The sequence below is a fragment of the Convolutriloba macropyga genome, chromosome 14 (genome assembly GCF_964194025.1).
Source record: "Convolutriloba macropyga chromosome 14, txConMacr16.3, whole genome shotgun sequence".
In the NCBI taxonomy this organism is placed as follows: Eukaryota; Metazoa; Xenacoelomorpha; order Acoela; family Convolutidae; genus Convolutriloba; species Convolutriloba macropyga.
The window spans coordinates 33715329-33729746 of NC_134481.1; the positions used below are offsets into that span (position 1 = coordinate 33715329).

Genomic DNA, 14418 nt, shown 5'->3' on the forward strand with positions numbered 1-14418 from the left:
GAAGAATTGAGAATCGTCAGTGTAAAAATGATAGAGGCACCACATCGCGTCAAGTGCTTCAAATAGAGGACTAAGATAAAGTAGGAAGAGTAAAGGCCCTAGAATACTCCCTTGCTGAACACCGGTTGGTTGCTCGATAGAATCTGATAGAACATTTGCAACTAGGACTTTCACTGTTCTGTTTCGAAGATACGTATCAAAAAAAGTTTGCAACAACGCCGCCGAGACCAAAATACTTCTTCAAGATGTCAATCAGGAGGTGGTCTCAACTGTATCAAAAGCGCTGCTGAGGTCAAGCGACACCATCAACAAGGGTTTGTTTCTGGATGTCATTTTGCGTATCACATTTGAGCACCAAATCAGGCCACTTTCTGCAGAGAGACTTTTACGGTATGCTGATTGCTTGACGGGCGAAACCTCGATTATTGGACGACATAAGGTGAAAACGGGCGAATAAGGTGAAAACTCGATTATTGGAAAAGATTTGTAGTCATTAGGCAAAAAAGTATGAAACAACTTTTGTAGAATTTAAACAATTATCAACTGTAACTTTTAAATGAGTTACTGCAATATCTTTTCGGTAATATAGCGCAGTCAACAGTATGTAGCGATTTTCTTCATAGAAAAATAGGTTCCAAAAGCATTCAAGAAATGGGAAGAGCTTTAGAACTCCAGCTCTCAATTTTCCTTGATTTTTCAGCTCTGTGGCTCTAAATTGTTTGCAGCAAAGCCATTGATAAGTAATTATAGAGTTCACTATCGAAATCATTGATCTTGTTAACATTTAGTAGAGTAGAAGAGATGCAGAACAAGGAAAAATTGATTCATTTTGAATGTAATTTAACAAAACTTGTGTATGGAAAGACTTCTATTAGAATCAACTGACAACTTTAAGCGTGTGGGTTTTGAAGTACAAATTTTAATTGGTATTCGTCTAAACACAAACTTTACCCCAGGGTTTTTGTCTAACGGCCAAAATTTTGGTTCGTCTAATATCCCATGCCTCGGATAAACATATGTAATAAAAAAGTTTTAGCTTTAGGTTTCTTTTTACTGAACGGAAGAAACATTATATGCGGACGAACGTTACTGATCTCGCTTGCGTGCAAGACTTTATTCACACATAGTATTTAATTGAAGCGCAATTTTTTTCTGTGATGCGATGGATCGATTTTCTCAATCGATTATACTGAAATTGTTACTGAAATCTGAATTTCGTGGGTTGATATTGTGATGCAGGGTATGAAATTGGGAAAGGGGTCAAATTGGGATGTGATTACTGTGAGGTTAGATGAGACGAACATTTGAAGTTTCTGATTGATTTTTTGAGAGCAGCCCGCATAGTTGCAACTTTGAGATACATGACACTTCTCACTGTCACTCCGACCCCTGCAAGTGTCTGTGAAATTCCCAATAGAATCACTCTCAAGTCTGACAAAGCGGGAACCTTAAAAAAAGGGAAAAAATTAAATTAAAGTCTGTTGTATTATAATTACCTGATAAATTGCTCTCAGGTGTTGCCCAGGCAGCTGTCCCAGACCGTCTCGGACCAAAATGACCTCTGATCAGACTGTCCCAGACCAAAACCACCTACCACTTTTGATCAGGTTATCTTGCGTTCTTGAGGTCGCACACACTTTTTAATTGCGATTGCACAAGGCACAATTGTGCGCTCCACTGAGTCTGATCATAGGTCGATTCGGAACTCAGTTTGGGACCTCAGCTTGGTTTGTAGCTATAATTTTGGCTCTGTTGGTCTTTTTCTGCCATGTTCATATGAGTGCTTTTCCGGTGATGTTTTAAGTGATAATTGTTAATTTTTGTGTGAGGATGTATATAAATAGCTGTTCTTCAAAAATTAATGATAATGGCCTGTAATCCAGTTACATAGCTCTTTACATTTGATGCCACTACTGCCGTAGCTTAAAGTCGTAATCAAACGACCGGCGTGCAGCAAGTTTAAGATATAGCTGGCACAAGCTCTTACTCTCATTGGGTAAGCTGCGGACACAAAAATGGAGTGTACAAAGATGGGTTCAAGTCCCGATCTATTAAAATTTCCTTTAGCGGAACAATGGAACAATGAGTTTCTCCTCATGGTAAATTTGATAAAGTTTTCTTTTGTTTCATTATTGTGTACTTATTTCTGATTTCGGTTAATCTGACTAGATTTTTGTGTCATCTATACAGCAGTGGGTTAAACTATTGGGTCAGGTCTCAATGCAAATCAATTATAAGACTGTTGCAATTGCCACCGAGAATTTGTGAAACTGCTAAGCAAAGCCAGGTTGATAAAGAACGTTGAGTGGGCAAAACAACCGTGTAGAATTGATTTAGATCATATGAAGCGACGCTGATTTGAGGATTTGTCGAAATAATTATATAAAAGCAAAAAATTTCTGTGGGGGTAGCAAAAATAAAAAAAACAAATTATTTGAGTTTTCATCTCATTTCATCCAGAAGCTGCAATGAAATACATTTTTCGAAAAAAAAATCTCTTTTACTAAAAAACTTTAAAAAAAAGAGCTCTTGCTTCTGTCTGATAATCGCTGAAAAGTTTATTGACAAATTGAGAGTTTCAATGACTTCAGCTCAAATCTTAAATAGTTTCATTTAAAAATTTGCGTCGAGAGAGCATTGCTAACTGTGAGGTTTCACTGCTAATCTTTGTAAGATATACTATTCTTAGCGGTGCACCTCCCTTTGGCCGGAGCTTTAGTTATTTAGTTATCAGACCTTCAGAGGAACTAGTTCCAAGCCATGAAAACCAGAGCATCCGTGACAAGACCGTCTCGGGGCTAGCTCTTTGAGAACTTATGTCCGCTGAGCCACGTCTCTCCTTAAATCATCTTTCGGGACATATCAGAGCATGTGCTGTCTGGACCAGACATGTAGTGTGGCAACTCTATGTATTGAGCTCTTCTATCACAGATGCAACACTATTCTGTCATGTTATTTCTGCGACTATCACTACATCTTCTTTGTCTGCACTTTAGACAAAATTTCCTACTTGAAAATTTTCATTTTGGATAGTAATTTTGCGCAGGGATCAAGCACAGTTTTCTCATGCATTACTCGTCAACTTTTGGTCGTACAGGCTCATCAGATAGTAATTGTGCATAGAGATCGCACACCGTTTTCTCATTCATTGCTCATCAACTTTCGGTCGTACAAGCTCCCTTACATCTCGACCTTAATAGCCTTGCATTCATTTCCTACTAGCAAGGAGTTCCAGGCTGATTAGAGTTCAAAAGAGACTTTAATTGAAGTCTAGCCAAGTTGCTAATAAAGTGTTAAACTTCATCTACTAGTCTCAATTTCAATTTCGTTACTTTGGTGATTTTTGAGTCAATAAGACCATCTTTAGGCTACTGAGGATTTGTCGCAATGATTTAATAAAAGCGAAAAAATTTTATGAAGTAGCAAAACCAAAAAAATAATGACTTTTTTGAGTTTTCATCCCATTAGATCCAGAAAATGCATTGAAATGTCTTTTTGTGAATTATATAAGCTGTTTTTACTAAAAAAAATTGAAGAATTAAAAATCCTGCATCTGTCTGATGATCGCTGAAACTTTTGGAAATGGCAAGTTAAGAGTTTCAATTACTTCAGCTCAAATCTTAAATATATTCATTTACAAATTTGCGTCGAGAGAGCTCTGCTAATTGTGAGGTTTCACTGCTAATCTTTGTAAGATTTGCTATTCTTAGCTGTGCACCTCCCTTTGGCCGGAGCTTTAGTTATTTAGTTATCAGACCTTCAGAGGAACTATTTCCAAGCCATGAAAACCAGAGCATCCGTGACAAGACCGTCTCGGGGCTAGCTCTTTGAGAACTTATATCCGCTGAGCCACGTGTCTCCTTAAGCCATCTTTCGGGACATATCAGAGCATGTGCTGTCTGGACCAGACATGTAGTGTAGCAACTCTATGTATTGAGCTCTTCTATCACAGAAGCAACACTACTCTGTCATGTTATTTCTGCGACTATCACTACATCTTATTGTCTGAACTTTAGACAAAATTTCCTACTTGAAAACTTTCATTTTGGATAGTAATTTTGCGCAGGGATCAAGCACAGTTTTCTCATGCATTACTCGTCAAATTTTGGTCGTACAGGCTCATCAGATAGTAATTGTGCATAGAGATCGCACACCGTTTTCTCATTCATTGCTCATCAACTTTCGGTCGTACAAGCTCCGTTACATCTCGACCTTAATAGCCTTGCATTCATTTCCTACTAGCAATGAGTTCCAGGCTGATTAGAGTTCAAAAGAGACTTTAATTGAAGTCTAGCCAAGTTGCTAATAAAGTATTAAACTTTATCTACTAGTCTCAATTTCAATTTCGTTACTTTGGTGATTTTTGAGTCAATAAGACCATCTTTAGGCTACTGAGGATTTGTCGCAATGATTTAATGAAAGCGAAAAAATTTTATGAAGTAGCAAAACCAAAAAAATAATGACTTTTTTGAGTTTTCATCCCATTAGATCCAGAAAATGCATTGAAATGTCTTTTTGTGAATTATATAAGCTGTTTTTACTAAAAAAAATTGAAGAATTAAAAATCCTGCATCTGTCTGATGATCGCTGAAACTTTTGGAAATGGCAAGTTAAGAGTTTCAATTACTTCAGCTCAAATCTTAAATATATTCATTTACAAATTTGCGTCGAGAGAGCTCTGCTAACTGTGAGGTTTCACTGCTAATCTTTGTAAGATTTGCTATTCTTAGCTGTGCACCTCCCTTTGGCCGGAGCTTTAGTTATTTAGTTATCAGACCTTCAGAGGAACTATTTCCAAGCCATGAAAACCAGAGCATCCGTGACAAGACCGTCTCGGGGCTAGCTCTTTGAGAACTTATATCCGCTGAGCCACGTGTCTCCTTAAACCATCTTTCGGGACATATCAGAGCATGTGCTGTCTGGACCAGACATGTAGTGTAGCAACTCTATGTATTGAGCTCTTCTATCACAGAAGCAACACTACTCTGTCATGTTATTTCTGCGACTATCACTACATCTTATTGTCTGAACTTTAGACAAAATTTCCTACTTGAAAACTTTCATTTTGGATAGTAATTTTGCGCAGGGATCAAGCACAGTTTTCTCATGCATTACTCGTCAAATTTTGGTCGTACAGGCTCATCAGATAGTAATTGTGCATAGAGATCGCACACCGTTTTCTCATTCATTGCTCATCAACTTTCGGTCGTACAAGCTCCGTTACATCTCGACCTTAATAGCCTTGCATTCATTTCCTACTAGCAATGAGTTCCAGGCTGATTAGAGTTCAAAAGAGACTTTAATTGAAGTCTAGCCAAGTTGCTAATAAAGTATTAAACTTTATCTACTAGTCTCAATTTCAATTTCGTTACTTTGGTGATTTTTGAGTCAATAAGACCATCTTTAGGCTACTGAGGATTTGTCGCAATGATTTAATAAAAGCGAAAAAATTTTATGAAGTAGCAAAACCAAAAAAATAATGACTTTTTTGAGTTTTCATCCCATTAGATCCAGAAAATGCATTGAAATGTCTTTTTGTGAATTATATAAGCTGTTTTTACTAAAAAAAAAATTGAAGAATTAAAAATCCTGCATCTGTCTGATGATCGCTGAAACTTTTGGAAATGGCAAGTTAAGAGTTTCAATTACTTCAGCTCAAATCTTAAATATATTCATTTACAAATTTGCGTCGAGAGAGCTCTGCTAACTGTGAGGTTTCACTGCTAATCTTTGTAAGATTTGCTATTCTTAGCTGTGCACCTCCCTTTGGCCGGAGCTTTAGTTATTTAGTTATCAGACCTTCAGAGGAACTATTTCCAAGCCATGAAAACCAGAGCATCCGTGACAAGACCGTCTCGGGGCTAGCTCTTTGAGAACTTATATCCGCTGAGCCACGTGTCTCCTTAAGCCATCTTTCGGGACATATCAGAGCATGTGCTGTCTGGACCAGACATGTAGTGTAGCAACTCTATGTATTGAGCTCTTCTATCACAGAAGCAACACTACTCTGTCATGTTATTTCTGCGACTATCACTACATCTTATTGTCTGAACTTTAGACAAAATTTCCTACTTGAAAACTTTCATTTTGGATAGTAATTTTGCGCAGGGATCAAGCACAGTTTTCTCATGCATTACTCGTCAAATTTTGGTCGTACAGGCTCATCAGATAGTAATTGTGCATAGAGATCGCACACCGTTTTCTCATTCATTGCTCATCAACTTTCGGTCGTACAAGCTCCGTTACATCTCGACCTTAATAGCCTTGCATTCATTTCCTACTAGCAAGGAGTTCCAGGCTGATTAGAGTTCAAAAGAGACTTTAATTGAAGTCTAGCCAAGTTGCTAATAAAGTATTAAACTTTATCTACTAGTCTCAATTTCAATTTCGTTACTTTGGTGATTTTTGAGTCAATAAGACCATCTTTAGGCTACTGAGGATTTGTCGCAATGATTTAATAAAAGCGAAAAAATTTTATGAAGTAGCAAAACCAAAAAAATAATGACTTTTTTAGTTTTCATCCCATTAGATCCAGAAAATGCATTGAAATGTCTTTTTGTGAATTATATAAGCTGTTTTTACTAAAAAAAAATTGAAGAATTAAAAATCCTGCATCTGTCTGATGATCGCTGAAACTTTTGGAAATGGCAAGTTAAGAGTTTCAATTACTTCAGCTCAAATCTTAAATATATTCATTTACAAATTTGCGTCGAGAGAGCTCTGCTAACTGTGAGGTTTCACTGCTAATCTTTGTAAGATTTGCTATTCTTAGCTGTGCACCTCCCTTTGGCCGGAGCTTTAGTTATTTAGTTATCAGACCTTCAGAGGAACTATTTCCAAGCCATGAAAACCAGAGCATCCGTGACAAGACCGTCTCGGGGCTAGCTCTTTGAGAACTTATATCCGCTGAGCCACGTGTCTCCTTAAGCCATCTTTCGGGACATATCAGAGCATGTGCTGTCTGGACCAGACATGTAGTGTAGCAACTCTATGTATTGAGCTCTTCTATCACAGAAGCAACACTACTCTGTCATGTTATTTCTGCGACTATCACTACATCTTATTGTCTGAACTTTAGACAAAATTTCCTACTTGAAAACTTTCATTTTGGATAGTAATTTTGCGCAGGGATCAAGCACAGTTTTCTCATGCATTACTCGTCAAATTTTGGTCGTACAGGCTCATCAGATAGTAATTGTGCATAGAGATCGCACACCGTTTTCTCATTCATTGCTCATCAACTTTCGGTCGTACAAGCTCCGTTACATCTCGACCTTAATAGCCTTGCATTCATTTCCTACTAGCAAGGAGTTCCAGGCTGATTAGAGTTCAAAAGAGACTTTAATTGAAGTCTAGCCAAGTTGCTAATAAAGTATTAAACTTTATCTACTAGTCTCAATTTCAATTTCGTTACTTTGGTGATTTTTGAGTCAATAAGACCATCTTTAGGCTACTGAGGATTTGTCGCAATGATTTAATAAAAGCGAAAAAATTTTATGAAGTAGCGAAACCAAAAAAAAAAACAATGACTTTTTTGAGTTTTCATCCCATTAGATCCAGAAAATGCATTGAAATGTCTTTTTGTGAATTATATAATCTGTTTTTACTAAAAAAATTGAAAAATTAAAAATCATGCATCTGTCTGATGATCGCTGAAACTTTTTTGGAAATGGCAAGTTAAGAGTTTCAATTACTTCAGCTCAAATCTTAAATATACTCATTTACAAATTTGCGTCGAGAGAGCTCTGCTAACTGTGAGGTTTCACTGCTAATCTTTGTACGATTTGCTATTCTTGGCGGTGCACCTCCACTTTGGCCGAAGCTTTAAGTATTTAGTCATCCGACCTTCAGACGAAATAGTTCCAAGCCATGAAAGCCAGAGAATCAGTGCTAAGACCATCTGGGGTCTACCTCTTTGAGGAGCTAAGTCTGCTGAGCCCTGAGTCTCCTTAAATCATCCTTCGAGACACAGCAGAGCATGTGCTGTGTGGACCGGACATGTAGTGTAGCCACTCTATCTTTGAGCTCTGCTATCAGAGATGCTAACTGACTAATCTGTAAAATTAATTCCGCGTCTATCACTACATCTTTCTTGTCTGAAACTTAGACAAAATTTCTTACTTGAAGGTTTTCATTTCAGATTGTAATTTTTGGTTAGGAATCACACAGTTTTCTGATTCATTGCTCATTGGTATTACAAGCGCCCTCATCTTACTAACCCTGCTTTCATTTTCTACTAGCAAGGAGTTTCAGGCTGATTGGAGTTTAAAAGAGACTTTTTTGAAGTCTAGCCAAGTCGCTAATAAAGTATTAAACTTTATCTACTAGTCTCAATTTCAATTTCGTTACTTTGGTGATTTTTGAGTCAATAAGACCATCTTTAGGCTACTGAGGATTTGTCGAAATGATTTAATAAAAGCGAAAAAATTTTGTGAAGTAGCAAAACCAAAAAAATAACGACTTTTTTGAGTTTTCATCCCATTAGATCCAGAAAATGCATTGAAATGTCTTTTTGTGAATTATATAAGCTGTTTTTACTTAAAAAAATTGAAGAATTAAAAATCCTGTATCTGTCTGATGATCGCTGAAACTTTTTTGGAAATGGCAAGTTAAGAGTTTCAATTACTTCAGATCAAATCTTAAATATATTCATTTACAAATTTGCGTCGAGAGAGCTCTGCTAACTGTGAGGTTTCACTGCTAATCTTTGTAAGATTTGCTATTCTTAGCGGTGCACCTCCCTTTGGCCGGAGCTTTAGTTATTTAGTTATCAGACCTTCAGAGGAACTATTTCCAAGCCTTGAAAACCAGAGCATCCGTGACAAGACCGTTTCGGGGCTAGCTCTTTGAGAACTTATGTCCGCTGAGCCACGTGTCTCCTTAAATCATCTTTCGGGACATATCAGAGCATGTGCTGTCTGGACCAGACATGAAGTGTAGCAACTCTATGTATTGAGCTCTTCTATCACAGAAGCAACACTACTCTGTCATGTTATTTCTGCGACTATCACTACATCTTCTTTGTCTGAACTTTAGACAAAATTTCCTACTTGAAAACTTTCATTTTGGATAGTAATTTTGCGCAGGGATCAAGCACAGTTTTCTCATGCATTACTCGTCAAATTTCGGTCGTACAGGCTCATCAGATAGTAATTGTGCTTAGAGATCGCACAACGTTTTCTCATTCATTGCTCATCAACTTTCGGTCGTACAAGCTCCCTTACATCTCGACCTTAATAGCTTTGCATTCATTTCCTACTAGCAAGGAGTTCCAGGCTGATTAGAGTTCAAAAGAGGCTTTAATTGAAGTCTAGCCAAGTCGCTAATAAAGTAATAAACTTTATCTTCTTTTTTCAATTTCGTTACTTTGGTGATTTTTGAGTCAATAAGACCATCTTTAGGCTATTGAGGATTTGTCGAAATGATTTTATAAAAGCGAAAAAATTTTATGAAATAGCAAAACCAAAAAAATAATGACTTTTTTAAGTTTTCATCCCATTAGATCCAGAAAATGCATTGAAATGTCTTTGTGAATTATATAAGCTGTTTTTACTAAAAAAAATTGAAGAATTAAAAATCCTGCATCTGTCTGATGATCGCTGAAACTTTTTTGGAAAAGACAAGTTAAGAGTTTCAATTACTTCAGCTCAAATCTTAAATATATTCATTTACAATTTTGCGTCGAGAGAGCTCTGCTAACTGTGAGGTTTCACTGCTAATCTTTGCACGATTTGCTATTCTTGGCGTTGCACCTCCACTTTGGCCGAAGCTTTAAGTATTTAGTCATCCGACCTTCAGACGAAATAGTTCCAAGCCATGAAAGCCAGAGAATCAGTGCTAAGACCATCTGGGGTCTACCTCTTTGAGGAGTTAAGTCCGCTGAGCCCTGAGTCTCCTTAAATCATCCTTCGAGACACAGCAGAGCATGTGCTGTGTGGACCGGACATGTAGTGTAGCCACTCTATCTTTTGAGCTCTGCTATCAGAGATGCTAACTAACTAATCTGTAATATTAATTCCGCGTCTATCACTACATCTTTCTTGTCTGAAACTTAGACAAAATTTCTTACTTGAAGATTTTCATTTCGGATTGTAATTTTTGGTTAGGAATCACACAGTTTTCTCATTCATTGCTCATTGGTATTACAAGCGCCCTCATCTTACTAACCCTGCTTTCATTTTCTACTAGCAAGGAGTTTCAGGCTGATTAGAGTTTAAAAGAGACTTTTTTGAAGTCTAACCACATTGCTAATAAATGGTCAAACTTCATCTACTGGTCTCAATTTCCCTTTTGTTAGTTTGGTGATTTTCGAGTTAAAAATACAATCTTTCGCTCCTTGAATACTATTCGAACTGGTAGAAGTCGGCGAGACATGACCACAAAGGCCACTTTTATACAAGGCCCCGCAAACGACCACTTATGCTCCCTTCTTTCAACGGTGCTTGTCAATGCTCTGCCTCAAATTTTTCATCTCACGCTCTTGCCTGCACTGATGAGTATCGGACTGGAAAGGAACATGTTTTTGACTTTAAGTCCTCGCGATTTGTGAGTTTGATCGATGTCCCCAAGATGACCCAAGAGGTGATTACTGGGACAGCAGAGACCCATACGGCATTCTACTCCATCCCAAACCTTAGCAGTATTTTTTCTCCACCGCATTCATCGCCAACAATCTCATTTCGCACATTTTTTCACTGCAATCATTGCAAGTGCTACATTTTCCGCGATTTTCAGCGTTCACAACTCGACCCAGGTTGATTTAGACTCACTTTGCCTGCCACTCTTTTCTCCCCACTCTTCATATAGCAATGGCATATAAACATTGTTTTCTGATTGATCCCAAAGTAGTATTTTACCACTTGTTCTTTTTTCCGTAGAACTCAAAAAGTGATTCAAGGGATTTTATCAAAAAATGAGTGAAAAAATAATTTTTTAACCTTGTGGCGCTTTATTTACTCAGGCACTATTAACCTTCTGTTTATGCATCCAATAATAAAGATCAACTGGTCTTAGAATTTTCGTGGGGAGGGGAACAGATCACTGAAACCCAGATTTTACAATGGAAATATTTAACAGAAAAGCATAAATGGTGGCAAAAGGCGCCTCGTCAATCTTTTTGAAAAAATTCAACACCAGTGAAAAAATTCAGCATCACTAGTTTGTGTCAACGCATTCAGTGTTATTGTTTGGAAGTTCTAACTCTTGTTCTTGTTGCGAATTTTGTTCAACTATGGCGTCTTCTTGAAACACTTGTTTGTTTCATAAAGGAAACTGGTTGTTTCGTAGGACAAGGGACACGTAGTTTTTCAGATAAACTTCAATTGACCTCAAAAAGTGTTTTTATCTTTTTAATTGTCACTTCATGAAAAAATCAGATGACGGTAAAAATTATGTCTTTTTCTCTTTAATAAAATTAATAGTTCTTTTTAACAAAATGACATCATTTGATGAGCAAACTTCTTTTTATCACAATTTTAATTATTTACCTGAACATTTGATTCCTCAATACTTAGACGCAGAAATACTCATAAAAAATAATTCAGGTTAAAAAAAACGGAAAATTTGTAAATAAACTAAAAAGTCACCATCTTACAAGCTTGCTCGCACGCTAGCCCGAATAAATTTATTAGAAACAAAAACAATTACACGCCCAAACTAGTGCACTTGCAATCACTTATGATCTAGCTTTTTGCATCTTATCTATACAGCAGTGAGTCGATCTATAAAATCAAATCAAAATTGAAAGCTAAATTTGAAAAATGAATTTTGGGTTTTTTAAAATTTACATTTTAATCAGGGGGATATCATTATCCAGACATGATATTGGATAAGCAGGCGCTACAACAGAATAATATATATAGACGGTTTTGTTGATTTGGAAGACATATTTTTTAAATCAGAAAAGAAGCAGTAAATTGTATTACAAATTTATTTTTTAAGCAAACGTTATGCTACGACATTATTGCCCTTACCAAAAAACAGACTATAATTTGAAGAGGTTTTAAGCAGTATTCGGAGATATAACTCAACTATTAAAGTTTTTATGATTATTTTTATTTTCTGTCTATGAAATGTAATAAATCACTAGTACTAAATATGATTAATAGACCTGACATGTCGCAAATCTTCCAGCAAATCAAATATTACTCCTAGCAAAAGTAGCAATTTATGCACAGCAGGAAGCGTCCTCTGAAAGTACAAAAACTGAAATAATTGGTTTTTTTTGGCAATTTTAATTTACAAATTTTTCATGTTTATTTGTTCAATGCTAACATGGAAGCCGCCATTTTTTAAAACCTCGAATATTGTTTTCTTCTTATTATTTTTCTATAATGAAGTAATTTCTGAAATCACTTTATTTATTTTTGTGATGTTGGAAATGTACCCTGGTTTACAGATTGGTGTTTGAGATACCAGTGGTAGCAAATGATTAGAAATTCTAGCTGCTTCGTTACTAAGTTCACCGCATTGCTTTTAAACACACAACTGGCTTCTTGAAGTGGCATACATAGTTAAAACTGCGTTTTGTGGCATTCATGGCTCAAACTGGTTTTTATGACTGAATAAAATTTTAAATGATTAAACTTATTATTTACCAAATATTTATTGTAATTTAATTTTTAATATTGCCTAAGTTGTTTTTAACTAAGACCAGAAAAGGATATTTTTCATGCTAAACGGAGTAAATTTAGGCTAAAAATCGGTCTGTTCAGAGTATTATCAGAAAATCGATTCATTATGTTCAGACTGAGCCCAGAATATTTCATTATGTCCAGAATAAGCTCAGAATTTTACTATGAATTTTACCATGAAATGTCTATAAAGTGTCATGATCAGAACTCTGGGCATAGTAAAAATCATAATAAAAATACTATGATTCAGTACTGAAATATTATGAGACTCAGATTCGGGTTCCTAAAAAACAATTGCGGACTTTGATTATCCAATCAAAGTCCACAATTGTTTTTTCTTGATTCGAATATCTCGCTCCAATTTTCTTGTCATGTCAAATAATAAAAAAAACAAACTATCACAACTTGGATGTCATTGGATTAGAAATTTAGCGCGCTTGCCATCAAAAATGATCAGATACAAATGTGACATAAACAGACTCTGAATCAGTACTGAATATTTTCTGAAGAAACATTCTGATTCTGTACTGAGTTACTATGAATGTTAGGTACGGGAAGGGTTTGAATCTCTGCACATAAGTAGTCCTGATCCCCAACTCTGGAAATAACATTTTCTAATCGCAAAACGCCCCGATTATTTTTGGATGAATTGCGGTGAATAACAGAGGAATAAAATTTTCTCCATTACCAGCAACAAGCTGTGAAAATAAAAATGTCACATGATTATGAACCGCAAGTCTGAGAAAAATTCACCATTAAAGGATATTTGATAAATTTATAAGTAAGCTTTCGTAATATTTTTGTAATAAATTATTGCGTTCACCCCAATTCCCAATGTTTTAGCGTTGATGCCCCAAACCTGGTGAGACTTACCTGGCCAGCGAGTACAATGAGCATGTAGTGTACGATGGCAAATATTGTGTAGATAGCACAGTTGGTCATTAGAGCCATGTGTACCTAAAACAAACAACATTTTGGAAATGTTGGAACTTCATAAGTAAGATTAACAGAATCGGTTGATTTATGTACATATTTTTTTTTCATTGTACTCCTCCTTTTCTCTCAGAAATAAAACGTAAAAGTTTTGGACATCCGTTTTTGAATTTGTTTACTTTTGTTTTTTGAACGTAGAGCACAAACCGAAAGACTGACGCCCTGTCCAATTTTGCGTGTTCTCAGCTGGCAGACGAGAGCGAGTGTAGTCACAGAGGAAAGTAATACAGTTGGCAGACCCACTTTTGTTATCGTCTCGGCTGCCGGAAAGAATTCCGAGTTTGTCACTTTCATGCTTTTTGGATAAACCCAAGTATAACAGAAATTTTGAACTATCATTAATTTCATCGCACGCTTAGATGATGAAAACCATCATAGGGTCCAGACAAAACAGACCAAAAGTCAGGCATGGAACAGACCAAAAAGACTTTGACTACTCTGGCCAGACCAAACCGACTTTGGTCACCCTGGGCCACACTGAAGATTCGCTAGCCCGACCCGGGGACAGACCGAACAGACCCAGACCCTGGGACGGAACGAACCGCCTCTGGTCACCCTGGGCGAGACTGAGTGCTACTCCTTTCGAATTGAAAAAAGGTGATCGGGCTATTCATCGGTCTTTGAGAGCCAAAGTTGTTTTTGATAAATCATGAGTCCATTGATGCAAAATAGAGAGAAACGGGACTTAAAGTGTCAAAAACTGCCATATCGTAGTCAACTTTTTGTTAAATTAGTTTAAGATAAAGGTCTAAAAATGATCAAATTAAAATTTCATTAAAATTTTTTCAGTGTT

The 14418-nt window shown here is 36.5% G+C and overlaps 1 protein-coding gene across 1 annotated transcript; it reads right to left on the reverse strand.

Moving 5' to 3' along the window:
• Positions 1 to 1218: 1218 nt before the first annotated feature.
• On the reverse strand, positions 1219 to 13919 carry LOC142352909 (uncharacterized). The gene is made up of 3 exons (XM_075405064.1): positions 13773 to 13919; positions 13506 to 13589; positions 1219 to 1447 (listed from the first exon to the last, which is right to left on the reverse strand). Exons 1-3 carry the CDS (start codon positions 13917 to 13919, stop codon positions 1277 to 1279), a joined length of 402 nt encoding a protein of 133 aa, XP_075261179.1. The 3' UTR covers positions 1219 to 1276.
• Positions 13920 to 14418: the final 499 nt, after the last annotated feature.

What these genes read in the sequence shown, in the direction of transcription:
- LOC142352909 (XM_075405064.1), bottom strand. Translation starts at nt 13,919, where the DNA reads ATGAAAGTGACAAACTCGGAATTCTTTCCGGCAGCCGAGACGATAACA. An exon ending in GACAGGGCGTCAGTCTTTCG is followed by an intron (nt 13,590 to 13,772) that starts GTTTGTGCTCTA and finishes TGTTTGTTTTAG; the next exon opens with GTACACATGGCTCTAATGAC. An exon ending in TCATTGTACTCGCTGGCCAG is followed by an intron (nt 1,448 to 13,505) that starts GTAAGTCTCACC and finishes CCTTTTTTTAAG; the next exon opens with GTTCCCGCTTTGTCAGACTT.